The 17,456-nt window shown below is 38.7% G+C and overlaps 1 protein-coding gene across 1 annotated transcript; it reads left to right on the top strand.

The window, feature by feature from the left end:
• The first annotated feature begins 416 nt into the window (after positions 1-416).
• LOC102025243 (chromosome unknown open reading frame, human C5orf30) lies at positions 417-15,958 on the top strand. The gene is made up of 3 exons (XM_005382186.2): positions 417-1,458; positions 4,183-4,273; positions 13,491-15,958. The coding sequence occupies exon 3, from the start codon at positions 13,514-13,516 to the stop codon at positions 14,135-14,137; it is 624 nt and encodes a 207-aa protein (XP_005382243.1). The 5' UTR covers positions 417-1,458; positions 4,183-4,273; positions 13,491-13,513; the 3' UTR covers positions 14,138-15,958.
• The last annotated feature ends 1,498 nt before the right edge of the window (positions 15,959-17,456 follow it).

Raw genomic sequence — 17,456 nt, 5'->3', positions numbered from 1 at the left:
ATGATTAGTGGGATTTATTTACCAAAACTTAGAAGGGCTATGTCCTGGCCTTCATATTTATAACTTTACAATTGGTCTGGTGATAAATCTTGCTATGTTATTTCTTGTTATTTTGCTGGTGTGTTTGCTGAAATCTGAGATTTAAAGGTGTAGGGATATGTGTGTGTGTGTGTGTGTGTCTGAGAGAGAGAGAGTTTTATGTGGTTGTGAACATTTCTAAATGGAGTTTACTGTATTTTACAAAAACCTTTCCTTCTTCTGGGCTTTCCCTCTGGCCTGGTCTTTTTTTTTTTTTTTTTTTTTTTTTTTGGTTTTTTTGGTTTTTCTCCGGTACCGGGAACCGAACTCACGACCTTGCGCTTGCCAGGCAGGCGCTTTTGCCGCTGAGCTAAATCCCCAGCCCCCCTCTGGCCTGGTCTTAAACATTTTACATTTGTTCCAGTTCCTGTACATTCTGGAAACATTCGCTGTGACTCAAGAAACATTGTTGAATGACTGGCTGGTGAATAGTAGAGTGGATGCACCCAGAAGAGTATTGCTGAGATCAGTGTGCAAAGCCACTATACAACCGAAGTCTGTTCCTTCCACTTTGAAAGTTCATTGCTTTTCCATAATTGTTATTACTTTTGAGTAGGATGATAACACAGTTGCCATCTGGGGACATTTTTGTGAGTTAATGGGGATGCTGTAAATAATTATGCCAAGGTATTAACAGAACTGTGACAAAGGTCATCCTAATTTGAAGGACTTTCTTTAGCTTTGGTAGTATGTATCACCTTCCCTAAGCAACTCCTCAGGCTCAATAGTTAATATTTGCAAACTTTTCTATTTGTGGAAGCTTCATTTGCAGTCAGTTGTTGGGTGTCTTTTGCTTAGTAACCCAGAGGCCTGTGGGTAGCTCATGGCTGGCCTTAATTCTGTTTTCCTTGTTGACAGGGTAATGTCCTTGGGCCTTGTGTTTGTTTAGCTTCTTGGAGCTTAAACTGTGTATTCTGTAGCCCTGACTGTATTTGCTTCCTTTGTGTTGCTGTGTATCATTTAGAACATGTCTAAGAATTTCGTGGGGTCCCGTTCTTTCCTCTTGCTGACTGCAGAGGAAACCCATTGATGGCTCTCAAGCCTTAGCCAGCTTGAAGGCCCGGTCAGCTGCCAGTGTTAGAGACGTGCAGATTTTCAAGTATTCTAAAACTGAGTGTTCTTATTGGAATGGTACACAGTTTTGGGGTGACTTCTACATTATAATCTTTACATTGCTGCTTATGAGAGATGGAAGAGAAGTAAAAACCCTTCTTAGAATTTTGTAGTAGATTCGTGTATAGGCAGTTGCTTAAAGTATTTTTAATGCTAGTTTCTTGCTCCATTACTTTATTCCTTTGTTTTCACCACCTTTACCATCATCCTCATCCTCTTCCTATGCCTGTGCGCAGACAGCGGAGTGCAGTTCAGTTACACAAAATGGTAAGCAGTGTCGGAAATGCGTAAGACTCACAAACAGAACAGAGCTCCTGCTGCTTGGTTTTGCCTTCTGTTGCCCTGTTGCCTCTGTTTGTATTCTATTTTTGACTTAGCATTGGCATAGGAGATAATCAGTTACTACACTTTGTTTACTATGAAATTACCAACCATTTCCTAGACTACCACATCAGCTCCAAGGCAAGAGTTGGATAATTACTTTAAGGCTCCCCTGCCTTCAAGTCCAGGCTGAGATTTTAAGCTTGATTTCTTTCTTTTGGTGTTGTTCAAAAGTGTAAATAGTGTTCCCAGGGCATTCTAAGGTTAAAAAGAAAAATGCAACATCAAATATATGAAATAAAAATCTGAGAGTTTAAATGGAATTAGGACTTTTAAACTTGTATTTACAACTAGAACATTCAAGTGTTTCTAATGTTCCTTCTTGATTTTTAGACTAAGTTATAGAAAGTCTGAGATCTCTCACTTTGTCACAGATGTGGTCCTGAAAAATAAAGGTAGACATTTGTATTTGATATCCAACTGTATAATCACCGAGTTAGTTGAGACTTTTTTCCTGATTTATAATTTATGATTTAAAAAATAGCTTGGAAACTTTTAGGAGAGAGTCTGGTTTCGCAGGATTTTATAAAAGACTTTCCCCTCTGTACCTTAAAATTGTAGTGATTTTTAAGTTGGAAATAACCTTAGAGGTACTAGTAAAATCTTAACTTCCCCTATGCAGTTCACAAATGAAAAAATAAAGCTTTTAAGTAAAGTGCTTCCCCAAGTATTTAAAATAGGATTCCATTTACAGATATTAATTAATATAATTTTCAAGAACATGATATTATTAAGGATGTGCTTGTCACTGACCAGAGGCCAGATGAGTATAAAGACAAATAAATGGGTTTGAGCCATACCATTTAGGGTTCAGATTCTTGGAGTGACTCTCGAACAGTATCGTTTGGGTGAACACTTGATTTTGTTTTACTTTGATTTTTTTGTCATTTTGAGACAGGGTCTCGCTATGCAGTTCAGGCCGGCCTTGAGCTCCCTTTGTAGCCCAGGCTGGTCTCGAACTTGAAGCAATCCTCCTGCCTCAGCCTCCTGAGTGCTGGGATTATAGGTGTGCACCACCATGCCTGGCTAGGGTCAATACTTGAAATGGTGGTAAAAATACTTTCCTCGTGGAGTAAACTGAAATGACAAATTATGGATGGCTTTGGTGTTTGGCAGATACTGAAAAGGTACTAGTTTCTTTTTGCTGTTGTTTCCTCATTAAAAATCCACTTATTTAAGATATCGATGTGAACTTTATACCAATAACATTGGGAATATTTTTTGAGGACAATTTTACAAAATGAAAAAATAATCAGGTGACAATTTTTGTTACAGTTCACTGTATGGTAACATCAGAGGCTTTGGTGTTGAGGGAAAACCAACTTTTATTTAATTGCTAGATTTCTTGGCTAGCCAGTTTAAAAGTAGATGATGGCAAAATAAATGGAAAGGGGCCATGTCTGTCATGCACTTGGAAAGAAGTTCTAGAGGCAGATAACCATGATAGTGTTTTTGCATGATCATTCTGGTGCATGATCTTCTTCTAGTTTCTCAAGCTGAGGGAGCAGGTGCCTTTAGTTTAGTAAATTGTCTTTTTCCTTTTGCTAAAGCTCTTCTGTGCTTTCAGAAAAATGCGACAGATGTCTTGCCTTTTCCCTTGTTTTTTGTCTTTAGTTTGGGAACTTGTTGCATAGCACTGTTGACATTTGTTTCAGACTCTGCACCTGTGTAGATACAAATCAAACCCCTCAACTCATTTGACTTTCTCTCCTCCTCACATTGACCACCAGGATGGAATACTCAGCAACCAACACCCTTTACAAGTGGAAAAGAGCTTTGGGGAGTTTTCTTGGTTTCAACAAATTAACCCAATTAACTAGGGAGGCAGGAGGTAAACATAGATTCTCTTGCACATCAATTCCCCAGGTAAGAAGGTAAGGCATAGAGGAGATGCCAGAAACCTTAAGTAAGGTGGAAACTATAAAAAAATGTCTTTCTGCTTTCTAAAAAATATTTTCCGAGAACTTTTTGATTATTTTCCTCCCAGCAGTCTTACAAAGAATTTTCATTGTTGCTGTCTTACAGTTCACACGAGTAGACACCCAAAATTAAGGGCATGATAATAACATCACACGTGTGTAAAGGGCTTTGCAGCATGCAGAACACGTCCACCTACCTCATCTCATTTGATCCGCGTAGCAGTCGTATTAGGGAGGAAGGATGGAATTCTTGACCTTATTTCAAAGATGGCTGTTTATGCAAGGTCAGGAAGCAGAGACCTTCGCAAATCCGTTTTCTCAGCCACAGCATTCTTTTCTCCCATAAAATATGGTGAAGCTGTTGAGCATGTGAAGAGGACCTGCATGGCAAAACCATCACTGAAGTCCCTTATTTTTGTCATTCCTCTATTTAGCCTAGTTAGATACTCTTAGTCTCAAGCAGCAGAATATAGGGGCACAGCCCGGTGAGATGTTTGAGGACTCGTTTAGCAGAACACACTCAAAATTACTTTTTAATGGAACTAATTAATTATTGTATCCTTTATAACCTCTACCTGGCACCAGTACCTCCTGCTAGTTTCATCCTGTTTTGCAGTTGCAGTTGATATAATTGTTTTATAAATTCTGTTCCCTGTTAAATTACTGGTTTGTTTTTGTATTTCATGTTTAGTATCTGGAGTAGAACAGAAAAATTATTATGCTTCTGCTCCCTTGGGACTCCCTTGGAAACTGTGCAGTGACGTCTTCTGGGATTTAGTCTGGTGAGTTATATTTTGCTTTTTGTGTGTTGTTACCTAGTTACATGAACATCATATAGTGTTTTTTAAGGATCGCATAAATAAATTGGTGCATGTGAGTTGTCACTGTATCATTGTAGATACATACAGTGTGAGAGTTTTAGTAGTAAAAACTAAAATCATGATTACAATAGGGTAACATTATTAGAAATGTTTGCTCTTTAAGTACATTTTCTTTTTTAAAAATTCCTGTAAGACCACGGAGTTCTTACGCAATAATCCTTCAGGACATATAATAATTGGAGAAGGTTGCTTTAACTTGGGAAGTTCTAGTAAAAATACTGATTTCCAAAAACTGGTGAAATAATTTACAAAAAGTTCTAGTTGTATATTATACCTAAAGCAAGGCTAACAGGTAGCTGAATGGAGAATCATTTTTATTTAGTTGGAGAGCAAATCACTGAGAGTGTGACATTCCTTTTATTCCACTACGTATTTAATCTGTTAAACGTATGCAACTGAACTTCCTTCAGTTGTCTTTATTTTCGGGGTGTCCCATGTGTCTTTGCTGACATAGTTGTCCGCATGACCTCAAGTCTTTGAAAGGGAAAATAATTAATAATGGTCTTTGTAGCTCTTTTGCATTTTCAAAACTATATTATTGTGAGTCCCGCTTTGATATGTCAGTCTACTTGGCCAATACCTTTGTAAGTCCTTGCTGTGAATTACTTAGAGAGGTCACAATCCTTGGAAAAGCAGTTTCATGCTAAGCATTTTCTAAACTAGTGGCCGGCAGCAGAATGATTCAAAGGAATGAGGGACAAAAACAAACGCTAGTATTCTTAAGCAGTTGTAGCTGCGCAGATGTATTAAAAGTGCATTTTAAAACTTTGAAAAATGGAAACGTTCCTGAAATTTCCAGTTTTAGGAGAAATAGCAAGAAGTTTGAAAGCCTTAAGCAGAAAGCACGTTTAGGAGGGAATTCAGTAGGAAACGATGTGGCCGAGTCACTAACTCACCTAAAGCTAGGAGCTACTGCTAGAAGTTATGGGAATGTATATGTATATTGCGGTCTAAATCTACCTGCAGTGTTCATTCATATTTGTGTGTATGCGTTACATTTGTAAAATGATATTCTAGCAGAGTGGTAAAGGGGAAATGAATTAACTTGAGAGGCAATGAGTTGCTTGTCATTGACGGTGATCAGTTAGACACTGGGTACCATTAGGATTTCTCTGACTCTAAGATTACGCTGGCCCCGAAAATTACGAGGTTGGGAATACCATCTAAAACTTGGAAATATGTTGAAAGACTTTATTTTTAACATCAGGCTTGTTGAGGGAGAACCTATATACAGTAAAATTCAGTCTTTGCCCTGGCGTTGAACTTGATTGTTGCCCTGAACTATATCCTTCACCCATGTTTCATTTTTATTTTGAGATTGAGTCTGTTTAGGTTGCTAAGTGCCCAGGTTGGGCTTTCCCTTGTGACCCACCTGCCGTGCTTCCCTGAGGGCTCACATGACAGACCTGTGCCACCAAGCTCAGCCAAATTAAGTCCTAAAGTACATAGTTTGATGTGTTTGGACAAACATAACCAGTTGTATACTGACCACTATAGTCAATGTGTACAATATTCGCATCAGCCCCCTCAAGTTCCCTTTCACCGCGCCAGCTCTTGGCAATCATTGATTGATTTCTGGCCCAATAGTTCTGCCTTTTCTAGAATGTCATATAAATGGAATCCCTGGCAGTTTCCTGTCTGTTTCTTTTGCTTGCTGTATTCCTAGTTTGCACCTCTTCGTTGTTGAATGATACTGCATTGTATGGATGGACCATGTTTGTTCATTTGCTTCTCTGAGATCGATGTTTGGCTTGCTTTTAGGTGTATGGTATTTAGGAAAGACACTGTTAGGAACATTTGTCTTCAGGTCTTACTGTGGACGTATATCTTCATTTTTCTTTAGTAAATATAGGAGTAGGGTGGCTGGGTTATTTAATAAACATTCATTCAACTCTGTAAGTTGTCAAATTGTTTTCCAAAGAAACTGCACCTGCAGAGGCTTCTGGGCAGCTAATATGCTGAAGTGTATGCAGGTGAAGCTTCTTAAATTTCATTCAGCACAGATTTATTTTTATTTTATATCCAATTTTAATAAGTTTGGTTAGCAAATATTTTCAGCTCACTGTGGATTTGAAACAGCAAATTAGAAAGCCTTGGGGTAGGTGGTTAGTGATTATAAGGCAAAAATTATATTCACCAACATGACCAAACAAACGTAGGAGCTTGCGGGAATGAAATTCCTTTGATAAGTTCTGTCTGGCAAGTTTCCAAATCTCTACGCATATTAAAATCAGTTGGGCTTCTTTTAAAAACTTCAGAACCCAAGCTCCACCCTAGTTCAGTTAAATCACAAATCTGAAGTGGAACACAGATAATTTACACTTACGAAGCTCCTTGGATAATTTCATTGCATAGGCAATTCTGGGAGCCATGTATTGGAATCATAGTATGATGAAGTAAAAGAAGTACTAGGCGTGGGATCAGGAGACTCCAGGTGTTGTTAAGGTCACTACCCGTGGCCTCAGGTGAGCCCCTGCCTTCTGGCCTTAATTGCTTCCTCTATTCAGGTAGGTAAACTCCAAGAAAATGCTGGCATTGAAACTAGATGATTCTAGCCATCAGTAGACTAATTACCAGTTTAGATAATGCCTCAGAGACCCCATCTCACAATAAATGATCTATTCTGAAAGGTTCATTTTTAGGTGCTTCTTTTTATTTTTTAATCTTTTTGAGACAGGATTTCACTATGTAGTTCACTTCGTAGCCTAGGCTGGCCTCGAATTTGCAAGGATCCTCCTGCCTCAGCCTCCCAAGGGCTGGGATTACAGTCCTATGCCATCACGCCTGGCTTTTTAGGTGCTTCTTGAAAAACACTGTGTTAGCATAACCCCATTTTTCTTTTGTATATTTGAGATGGTGATGTTCCTGTCTGTTTGCTCTTATGTGGTATTATATGTTGCTAAATGCAGTGAAAGCACATAAACAGTGCTCACTGGAGGTAAATTTTTTTGTTAAGCCTGATTTTCAAAACATTTGCATAACTCAGTACTTTCTAAAAAAGAATTCCTTGTATTGTGGTTGTGAAACATATCAGCTATTTTCAGAGCTGGTCTAAAGAGCTGAGATATCTGATGTTATATTTTCAAAATATTACTTTTTGTGCCAAATGTGTGGGAGGCTTGGCCTCTAGGAGCGTGTTAGGCGCGTAGGTTGCAGTCTCTGACTGCTTGTCTGGTGGATGAAGATCTGCATGTGTCTTGTGGCTCGGGCCTGTTTGCTTTAGTCTTGGGCAGAATACTCACACTGGGGTATTGCATGCTGTACCCAATACTTTAAAAGTGTACATTGTGTTTTTCATATATATGTATGTTACTTTCCCTTTTTGTGAAGGAAATGTGACATACAGTTTGTAAATTTCTTTCAAGAAATATTGAAGTGTTATAGGTGAACAATGCAGAAATTTGAGGTGCTTTTCATAGGGCGTGATACCCTTTTCATTTATCTTTTCCTTCTGAAACATCAGACATAGTATCCTCTGGCCACAGCATATTTTCTTCCTAGGAATTTCTGCTTAGACACAGTAAGAGTAGAAATAGGCACTCTGTTGATGAGTGTGTAGATTGTAGTTTCTAAAGCATTGACATGAATTTTTGGTTATAGGAAATGTAAATTCATTCTTACGGTAAAAAACGAAAACATTTTACATAGAGTTGTGTGGTAGATTGCTATAGAAATTTTGAAAGTATATATTTTTTCAGCATTTTTACTGTTGGAATTTCTTGCAGAAATACTCCTATGGGTGTGCATGCCTGTGTGTGTGTATTTCCTGGTCAGAAGAACTGGACACCCATTCTCACATTTATAAATACATAGAAAAAGGAAGGGTACATCAAAATAGGGGTTTCCTCTAGATGTGTCTTGCATTTCGTAAGAGCTGGAGAGGGATTTTGTCATTTCCAATACATCATTATAAATTACTTGAATTGAGTATCTTTCGGTCTGCATCTATTATTTTTATATTTCTCAAAAACAGAAAGAAGACAAAGCAATCACTGAAGCAGGTTAGTGAGGAATAGAAAAGAGTAGAAGTTACCTGACCAGGAAAAGTAGTTATCAAAATGTTCATGGATCCTAAGAACTCCCTGAGATATCTCTTTGCATTTAGAGAACTCAGCAAGCAGGATAGAGCTGCAGTTCTAGAGCCCCGTAAAACCTGTTTTTTCAGGTTGTCACTGCCTCAGACATCTCCTAGTCCGGGAACTGGCTGTGGATAATTTCTAGAGGAATTGATGCTTCATAACCTTATCTTTCGGGAAACCTTGCCTTCCTTTTGTCCATCAGAATTATACCCAAACTTTCAGCAGATTCTGCCTATCATGCAAAAGGCATTGTTTCACTTCAAGTTCACTTATCTGTTTGTATTTTCTTTTCTATACTTCTCTCTGTAGAAAATATGCTGCTTCTGTTGCTATAATATGAACATGTTTTAGAAAATTTTTGTTGTCAGTCTTTGGCTTTAAACTATGCATAGGCATCAGTGGAAACATGAAGGGTATCTCTCCGATTTTTAGTGGCCTGGAATGTGCAGGTTAACATTGGACCTGATTTCTTGATTCATTGTTTGTTTATGCAGTGGAAATCATGGTTTGCACACACCTGCCAGTAATATTCCTAAGGGTGCTTTGTAATCCTTTGTCTTGGCAGCATGCTTTTTGGATACAGGCTTATTTTAGAGTATGAAATAAAACGTTGAGTCATGAGTAGTATTGCTGTTTCATAAACAGTTTTTTGGTGGTAAAACCTGAGGAATATGCTGCTAAATATAGGTCATCTTACAGTTCTAGTCACTGTAGCTGAATTTCTTGATGAATGCATTTTAATAAAAAAAAAGTTGAGCTCATATAGTTAGGAAAGCCGATGCTTAGCATGCGTGAGTACCTTCCCCTCAAACAAAAAAAGAAAACAAAACAAAGGTTTAAAAAATGGCTCTAGAAAATACTAGGCCACCTCCTATCAGTGTGAGCTGGTCAGGTGTAATAGTACTTACCTATCTGCTTCAGAAGAGGGTTGTGGACTTTGAGGCTGTTTGATCTTTAGTGTCTTTTTTTTTGTGAGACAGGGTCTCGCTATGCAGTTCAGGCTGGCCTTGAGCTCACTCTGTAGGCCAGGCTGCCCTCAAACTCACAAGGATCCTCCTACCTCAGCCTCCCAAGTGCTGGGATTACAGACGTGAGCCACCACGCCCAGCTTTAGTGTCATTTTGGAAAGAATCCTAGAATTTGAATGCACCAACCTACTTATTCAAATGGGGCAGTACCTAATCAGATTCTATTTACAAGTAACCTGAGAAAGTTGATTCTGTCTTTCTTAGGGTTTTGCCTCAATATTTAAATCCAGCCAAGAAATTCTCAGGAATTTAGTAACAGAATGTTTCCTTTTCAGTCGCTGTGATGAATGAGAGATGGCTTCCATCGGAAAGACACGTGTGAGCCTTCTTTCTTGTGAAACTCAGCCTCCGTGTGCCTTTCTTAGGACCCCATGGGAGGAGCTCTTTCGAAGGGCAGTGTATAAGGGAGAAGCTTCCTTCTGAAAGAATAAGCAGTTTCTGAGAGTCTTGGTTCCACCATCCATGTTCCTGCATGAGTTCCTTCAGGAACAGACCTGAAGGGGTTCCGGTCCAGGTGGCAGCAAACCACAGAGAGATCCAGGGAGCCACCAAAGAGCTGTTCCGAGAACACTGTTGTTGGGAGCAGAAGTACTGGTGTTTGATGGCTAAACAGTGCAAACAGTTTTCCAGCTCTTAGAATCGCTTGTCAGGAGTTCGGCAGGCAGCAGCTGTGCATGTAATATTTAAAAGCCGCCTTTCATGTTCCAGTGCAGTGAATCTCATTCAGAAATTTTACCTAGAATATCGGCCTGTTTTGCATGGGCCCGACTTGCCAGGTTATGTATGCAAATTAGAACTTATTGGAAATCACTATTTCTTTAATTTTCTGTTTGAGTCTGTTTTCTACAGTGTGTTGTCTGCCTCAGTGAAATATGGTAGCTTTCTTACACCAAGCTGCTTGGTGGAAATTGCCAGAGTGCTTAAGCCATGTCTGTTTTGTCTACTTAGCAACCTGTGCTAAATCATCGTCTTCCAGGGAGATGCCTCAGATCTGTTGGGGTCGTTTTACCCAATCTAGGTAGCATTCTTTGTGGCGTTACTGAATGAATGGAAGTTACTCATCTCACGATAGTATGTGTTTCATGGAGTATCCAATTTTAACCTTTCTGCAGTTCTGCAACTACTTTCTTCACTTCCCTGGTTTCCCAGGTGCTTAGTGCTGGGTAATATATCATTTCTGCCTGATGCTCTAAACCTTTGTGTCCTGCCACCCTTTACTTGAGCCCTGAGAGAGTCTAAGAATCCCTGGTGGTTGGCCTGGGGACAGCAGGGTTTGCCGAAAGTGGGATCAGACTTTGGGATCTTCTGTTCGCCACAGAGGCCCATCCCCCTCTTCACTGTGGTGTTTTACACTGTTAACTTTCTTTGCACTTATCTCTCGTCCCACTTAGACAAAAAGGATGAGTTTCAGCTTGTTGTTGGTATGAATTATTACTCCACTCACAAAGACTGGGGTCTAAGTTCATGGAATTTAAGACCAATTAAAAACAATGTGGTTGGTGGAAATCCATGGGTTTTCGTGGAGTGCCAGCCTTGGAAGGGACCCAGCCCAGTATCCCAGTATGGACCAGTTGCTTGAGTGTCACTGTCCATGGCTTCCCAGGGGACCTGTGCTTAGTCTTTGCCCGTAGCCCTGCTTATTTCTATCTCAGAAACGCTCCTGTCCTTGTCCTTCAGAATTGCTTGGTTACTTTTCTTTCGTTGCTAAGACAAAATACCTGATGCCCAAATTTAAGGAAGGAAAGGTTTATGTAGCTCACAGTTTGTGGAGGTTTCAGTACATGCTTGGCCGGCTCCAGGGCCGAATGGCACATGGCAGAGGGCAACAGTTCATGAAAACAGGAAAAGCTGCAAGAGCAAAAGGGAGAAGTGGTGGCAAGCAGCCTCTTTCCCTCCCTTACTTGTGCAAACTGTCTGCCCCAGGGCAGGTGTAGCGCTCACTCCCATCGTCCCAGCATTGATCATGGATCAATCATGAACTCTTTAAAAGACTGCCCATGACTGCGTGAGGCTTCTGGGAGACACCCAGACACAAACCATAGCAAGAATGAAGTGTCAGGAGAAACAGTTGCTGCCTGTAGCTGGCCATCAGGTTTAATCATCAGTTGGAGGCCTTGGATCTATTCTCTTTTACTCTTTCTAGGCTGGAGAATTAGTGAAGAAAGGAAGGATTATTTTATCATTTGGATTAGGATAAATGTTTGTTTAGCAGGAAAATTTGATGATGCTTCATATAGTTACCTGAGTTGTTTTAGCTGATAAATCTTAAATGCATGCCAAAGTAGCTGGTAATCAGTATTCTGATCCTATCCCTAAGGAAACAAATTGGACAATGGCATATAAATTTATTTTTATTTTAGTAAAGTCTAAAGTCAGTTACTTTAAATCCAGAAAGGTTGCAAAACAAGGATAGTTTGGCTCTGTCAAAATTAGAAGTAGAGTAAGGTTCAAAGTAAATAGTGGTCCCTGCCTGTATTGATCCCTTTGACATTTGCTTTATCTCAGGAATCCTTATGAGTGTTTGTTTTTCTGTTGTGCTGTGGAGGGGCACTAGTAAGGATGGATGGCATCTGGTGTCTTCACAGTCTCCGAATGAACAGAAGTAGAGCATGCAAGTGCAAGAATAAGGTTCTGTTCTTTGTATTGCTTTATGTTTTTGGTGTTCTAATTGCTTGGATTTTAAACAATACCAAAGCTTCAGGAAATGCTTCAGTTAGCAAATAGTTATTTTTTTTATAAAAGGATTCATAAGAATTACGTGATATAATTGCCCTTTAGTAAACTTTTCGTCATAAACTGAGTTGTTTGACATTTGGATTAGCAATCTGAAATAGTTGCCTAAAACTATTTAACGTACTTGCAATTGAAGATCAATGAAAATAAAGTTTTTCAGAAATGACATTGTCACTGTTTCTTTTTTCTTTTCTTTTTTTTTTTTTTTGAGACAGAGTTTCTCTAAATACTACAGGCAGGCCTTGAACTCACTATATAGCCCAGGCTGGCCTTGATCTTGCAGAGATTCTACTGCCTCAGCCTCTTGAGTTCTGGGATTGTGGGTGTGCACCGCCATACTTGGCTTGTCTTTGTTTTCTAAAATTTGTTTTATCTGCAGCTTCCTAGGAGCCTAGCCATGATTTGTGGCTCTTGTTGGTGTAGTTTTCCAAACTATGTAATACAGTAATTGTATGAACGATATTTATTCATTATGAATCATCCTGCTGTGTATTAAAAAATTTAAAAGAATGATGTAGGCATTAAAAAATAAATCATGATGTGTTTTATGGTCAATCATATAAAATAACACTTAATATTTTATATTATTAATACTAAATAATACATGATGGATTGGGTTAGGATTAACTTCTAAGCTTCAAAATGATTTTCTTTAAATAATTCATTAAGGGTATGGAAAGGGGAATGTGTACAAGGTTTGAAGGAACCTTTTTCAAAGACTCTTCTACACCTAAAAAGTAATGTTTTAGGTTTAAATTGGATTCTTTGCAAACGTTGATCAGCTTAATCAGTTGTTTTATATGCCCCTTAAACACAATTGAAAGGATTTACGGTTGCAAAGAGTTGAATATTTATTTTACATTCAATGAGGCAAATATGGAAGGTGGAAATATTTTGAGAATTTTCACGGAAGTCTGTATGCTTGCTTTTACTGGCTTCATGTTAAGATCTGTGTTCGACTTACTTAACATTACATCAAGGAATAAACTTGGTGTGGCTGAAGGGAGAGCTGCATTTAGAGAAATAACTGTTCTCCGTTTGCTTCTCCACTGGAACCTTTTGTAGTACCACAGGCGTTCATTTAGCTGCCTGTGAGTTCTTGAAGGCAGAGAGGTAGTGGTCATTTCACGCCTCTCTGAGATGCTTAACAGACATAGCTAATAATTTCCCAGTTGTACATCAGCTGTATTCCATCCCGCTTGACTTCTAAAAACCTCTGGCCCGCCCCAAGGTTCTATGCATTCTATATTCGTCTAATCTGAGTCTGTTTACTTTTAGGAGTGTGCAGATTGGTGCCTAAAATGGAAGTAGACATAAATGGAGAGTCCAGAAGTACCCTGACCACCCTGCCTTTGCCCGTGGCTGAGGTCAGCTCCCCGGGAAAAGCAGAGGCGGAGAAGCCCCGCTGTTCTAGCACGCCCTGCTCACCCATGCGTCGGACTGTGTCGGGCTACCAGATCCTCCACATGGACTCTAACTATTTGGTTGGCTTCACAACTGGCGAGGAACTCCTGAAGTTAGCCCAGAAGTGCACGGGAGGTGAAGAGAGCAAAGGAGAAGCGATGCCAGCCTTGCGCTCGAAACAGCTGGATGCAGGACTTGGGCGTTCCTCTCGCTTGTATAAAACCAGAAGTAGGTACTACCAGCCGTACGAGATTCCCGCTGTCAATGGCCGGAGACGAAGGCGGATGCCCAGCTCAGGAGACAAGTGTACTAAATCCTTACCTTATGAACCTTATAAGGCCCTCCATGGGCCTCTGCCTCTATGTCTTCTTAAAGGTAAGAGGGCTCACTCCAAATCTCTGGACTACCTCAATCTAGATAAAATGAACATCAAGGAGCCCGCTGACACAGAAGTGCTACAGTACCAGCTTCAACACCTAACCCTCCGAGGGGACCGAGTATTTGCTCGGAATAACACATGAGTGACTCCTACTGCTGAAACCACTTTAGGTCCACCTACACTTGGCTAGAGAAAATCCACTGTTGTACCCTGTACATGACTCTTCACATTCTAGATGGTTATATCAGCTAAGTGTTCCTGGAACATAAAAATTGGATCAAATTTCAAATACAGGAATGAAATCACAGGTACTGGGGGGGGGGTATCATCCTAGAGCACGCAACTGCAAAGAAAACAGAATGTTGACCATTAGTTTGTGTAGCTCTTTAGCTAGGAGAAAAGGCTGTGGTACGGGAATTTCCTCTTTAATGAGTCTGATACTCAAATCGGGAATGTTATCTGCTTGGTTGTTGCTGACTTGGTATGATTCATTAGAAATTTATATCTTCAGTACACAAGTACTTCTCGAATCTCTGTATTTTACTATAAAATGTATGTAATGATTTGTTTTATGAAATTTAGAACTTGAACATTGCTGAATTGGACCACTTTTTATTTTTAAATATTAAGTTTAAATATTTTATAACTGGTTTTGCACTGAAAAAAAGTTAACATTTCAGATTAAGAGAATAATCTTTCTTCACTTGCCTCAATAATATTGAGCAATGAATTTTTTATTTCCGCATGGAAAGTTACTGATCTCTATGGCTGTAAAATATTTCTTTATAGCATTATTAAAGTGTGTCTTAATGAAATGAAATTTGGGATACAAAGTATTTATTTTACAATGGGTGGGGGGAAGCTTTTCCAGAAAGTTTCCAATATGAAGTTTTCATAAGTTGAAAAAGTTTCCATAGTGCTTATTTTCTAATTTAAAATTCATCTGGAACTTTACAATGGAAAGGATTCTTTTAATTGTGGACTATAAGCGTTATAATGTTTGCATCTGGATTTGCTGTAAGTGAACAGAACTTTAATAGAGGATCTCATGATTTTTACTATTGAATGCTTAAACTACATATGAAGTAATACCTTTCAGCATGGGTTTGGGTCATTCTGGTTTCAGTTCTGTGCAACGTAGCACTCATTGAATTCATAGTCCGGGATTAGGGTAGAAGCCTAAGGTGCTTCTGCAGTTTTAATGGGTTAATCCTGGATTACTTAGCAATTTATGTCAATTGCACTGGTTTAATTTGTTGCTAAAGAAATAATGCCCTGGCTTTAGTAACAAATACAGCTCAACTATTCTTGAATATATTTTGAAAAAAAAAAAAATGTATGTAACTTACCTTTTATAAACATTTCTATTTCTTTTTTTTTTTTTTTTGACTCTTGAAGGTGCAATTTAAAACTGATTTGGCATTTCTGGCAACACAGAATTGTATATTTTATGTTTTATTTTGAGAGCTGAGAGTTTCTTAGGTGTTAGCAACCTTAAAATAAGAACCCCTTTCATTAACAAGTGGGTCATTCCTGGTATAATTATCATCTTCCTTTAGCCAGAATCAATGGCAAACTTTTATTTAGAGCATAATAACTATTTAAAAACCCTAGGAACTCTTAGTCAATGCTTATTATACTTTCACTAAGGCAAACCATGTGAAAGAACCTTGGAGAGTTGGCCTGGATCATACTGGGTTGATCAGATTTCTTGGAGGGCTGGAGATTTTCAGCTGTTGTATATTTTACAGTAAATTGCACCTTTGTAACATATTGTATTGATGAATGATCACTAAGATTAACTATATCTATACAGTTATTAGTTTGACAAGAAATAGAATCCTATCAGATGCCAAAGAGTTGGGATTTTTACGTTTAATGATTAAACACCGTTATTTATTGATGATTTACTGATGGAACTGTATTATTTCTAACTATGAAATAAAAGGGTGATGTAAACACATATTGTTATGTGGTGTTTTGAAGTAGTTCCAGTGTCAGCAGGCTGGTACGTCCATGCTTACCTCCAGGCACTTATTTTAAGGCCCTAATTGTGTAAAACAAAAGCCAGAAACGTTTGCTTTTGATTCTGATTGGCATTTTGAGGTAAAAGATATATTGATATATTCATGGCAATGAAGTGTGTACAGTTTGTTGCAGAACACAGCTATTTACCTCTGAGATCTGTCCCAGCGCAGGTGCCTAAATTTCTTGAGCTAAATAAAAATATATAACTTTTTGTTTTGTTTTATTTTTTATTTAAAAGCAAGAGAAACTGGCAAAAATGAGAGGGTCGAGAGCATGAGATACAGTATTTTTCCCTTTTCTGATGAGTATTGATAGAGAATTTTAAATTTGATTTCCTAGAAAGCAAGCTTCAGAACTCTAGGGCAGTCGTTTTTGAAATATTTTTTGCAGAGCATTTTCGTCAGTTTAGTCTTACTTTCTCTGCACTTCATGGAATTGTGCTTCTGTGGAAGATAGTATTTAAAAAAAAAAAGATAACCTGGATCTCTTTCAGCTGAAAATATTCCTCTAACAAAGTTTCTGTTTTGGGACCCCTTTTTTAAAACTCAGTTTTTAAACTTCAGTTACTCCATACAAAGCAGCACATACTGTGGGTCAGACTCTAGGTGATGGTGTTACCTTGCAGTATTGGTTGCAGTCCATTGAACTTCATTTTTCTCAAAGAGTGCTGTGTGTTAAGGCCTCAGATGATGCCTAAAGTGGCTGTAGAGCTTCCCTCTGTGCCTCAGTCTGTGTGGAGCCTCTTATGCTCTTTGACTTCCATCCGAATACTCTTGTGCAATGGTTCCTTCAGTTACCCATTCGCAGGAAAAACTGACCTCTGTCCATTTCTTATATCTTATGTGGTCAGTGTTATTGTCCTTGCTGAGATTTACTTAGTAAGGTTTGATGGCCAATTGGCCTTTCCCTAAGGAAGGGATATTTCGTGAAATCTTGAGAACAACAACCCATATTTACATATTTTCTCATTGTAACTTACTTTTTTTTTTCTTAGGCAGTTATTCCATTATAACCATTGAACTTTTTGTAAGGAAACTTTTAAATGATTCTGGCCTAAGTGGTTTGTTCGCAATCAGAGGAAGCAGGCGGAGAGGCTGCTGCAGTTTATAAAAGGCATAAATGCCCTGGAAGAGCTGGGTGCAGAGGGAACAAGGAGGTGCATTACTGTAATGCAGACTACAGCAAGTATTAACTAAAATTGCCTCTTTGAACAATATAATTTGATTAGGGAAATGGAATTGATGAGGAAGATTGCCTTGGAAAAATAATAAATGTGATTACAAAGCTAGAAGTGGAGGGCGTCGGCGCTTAATGACGCACTTCTCTTTGTAATGCAGTTCTTTAGATAAGAATTATGCAAAGGACTTCTTTGATACTTCACGTTAAAATTAAGGATTTTTCTGGCTGAGAAGAGCAGAAACAAGAAAAAAAAA

The sequence above is a fragment of the Chinchilla lanigera genome, unplaced genomic scaffold (genome assembly GCF_000276665.1).
Source record: "Chinchilla lanigera isolate Chin_1 unplaced genomic scaffold, ChiLan1.0 scaffold00017, whole genome shotgun sequence".
Lineage (NCBI taxonomy): Eukaryota > Metazoa > Chordata > Mammalia > Rodentia > Chinchillidae > Chinchilla > Chinchilla lanigera.
The sequence above is the reverse complement of the archived record's forward strand: the minus strand, read 5'-3'. Positions and strand labels throughout refer to the sequence as shown.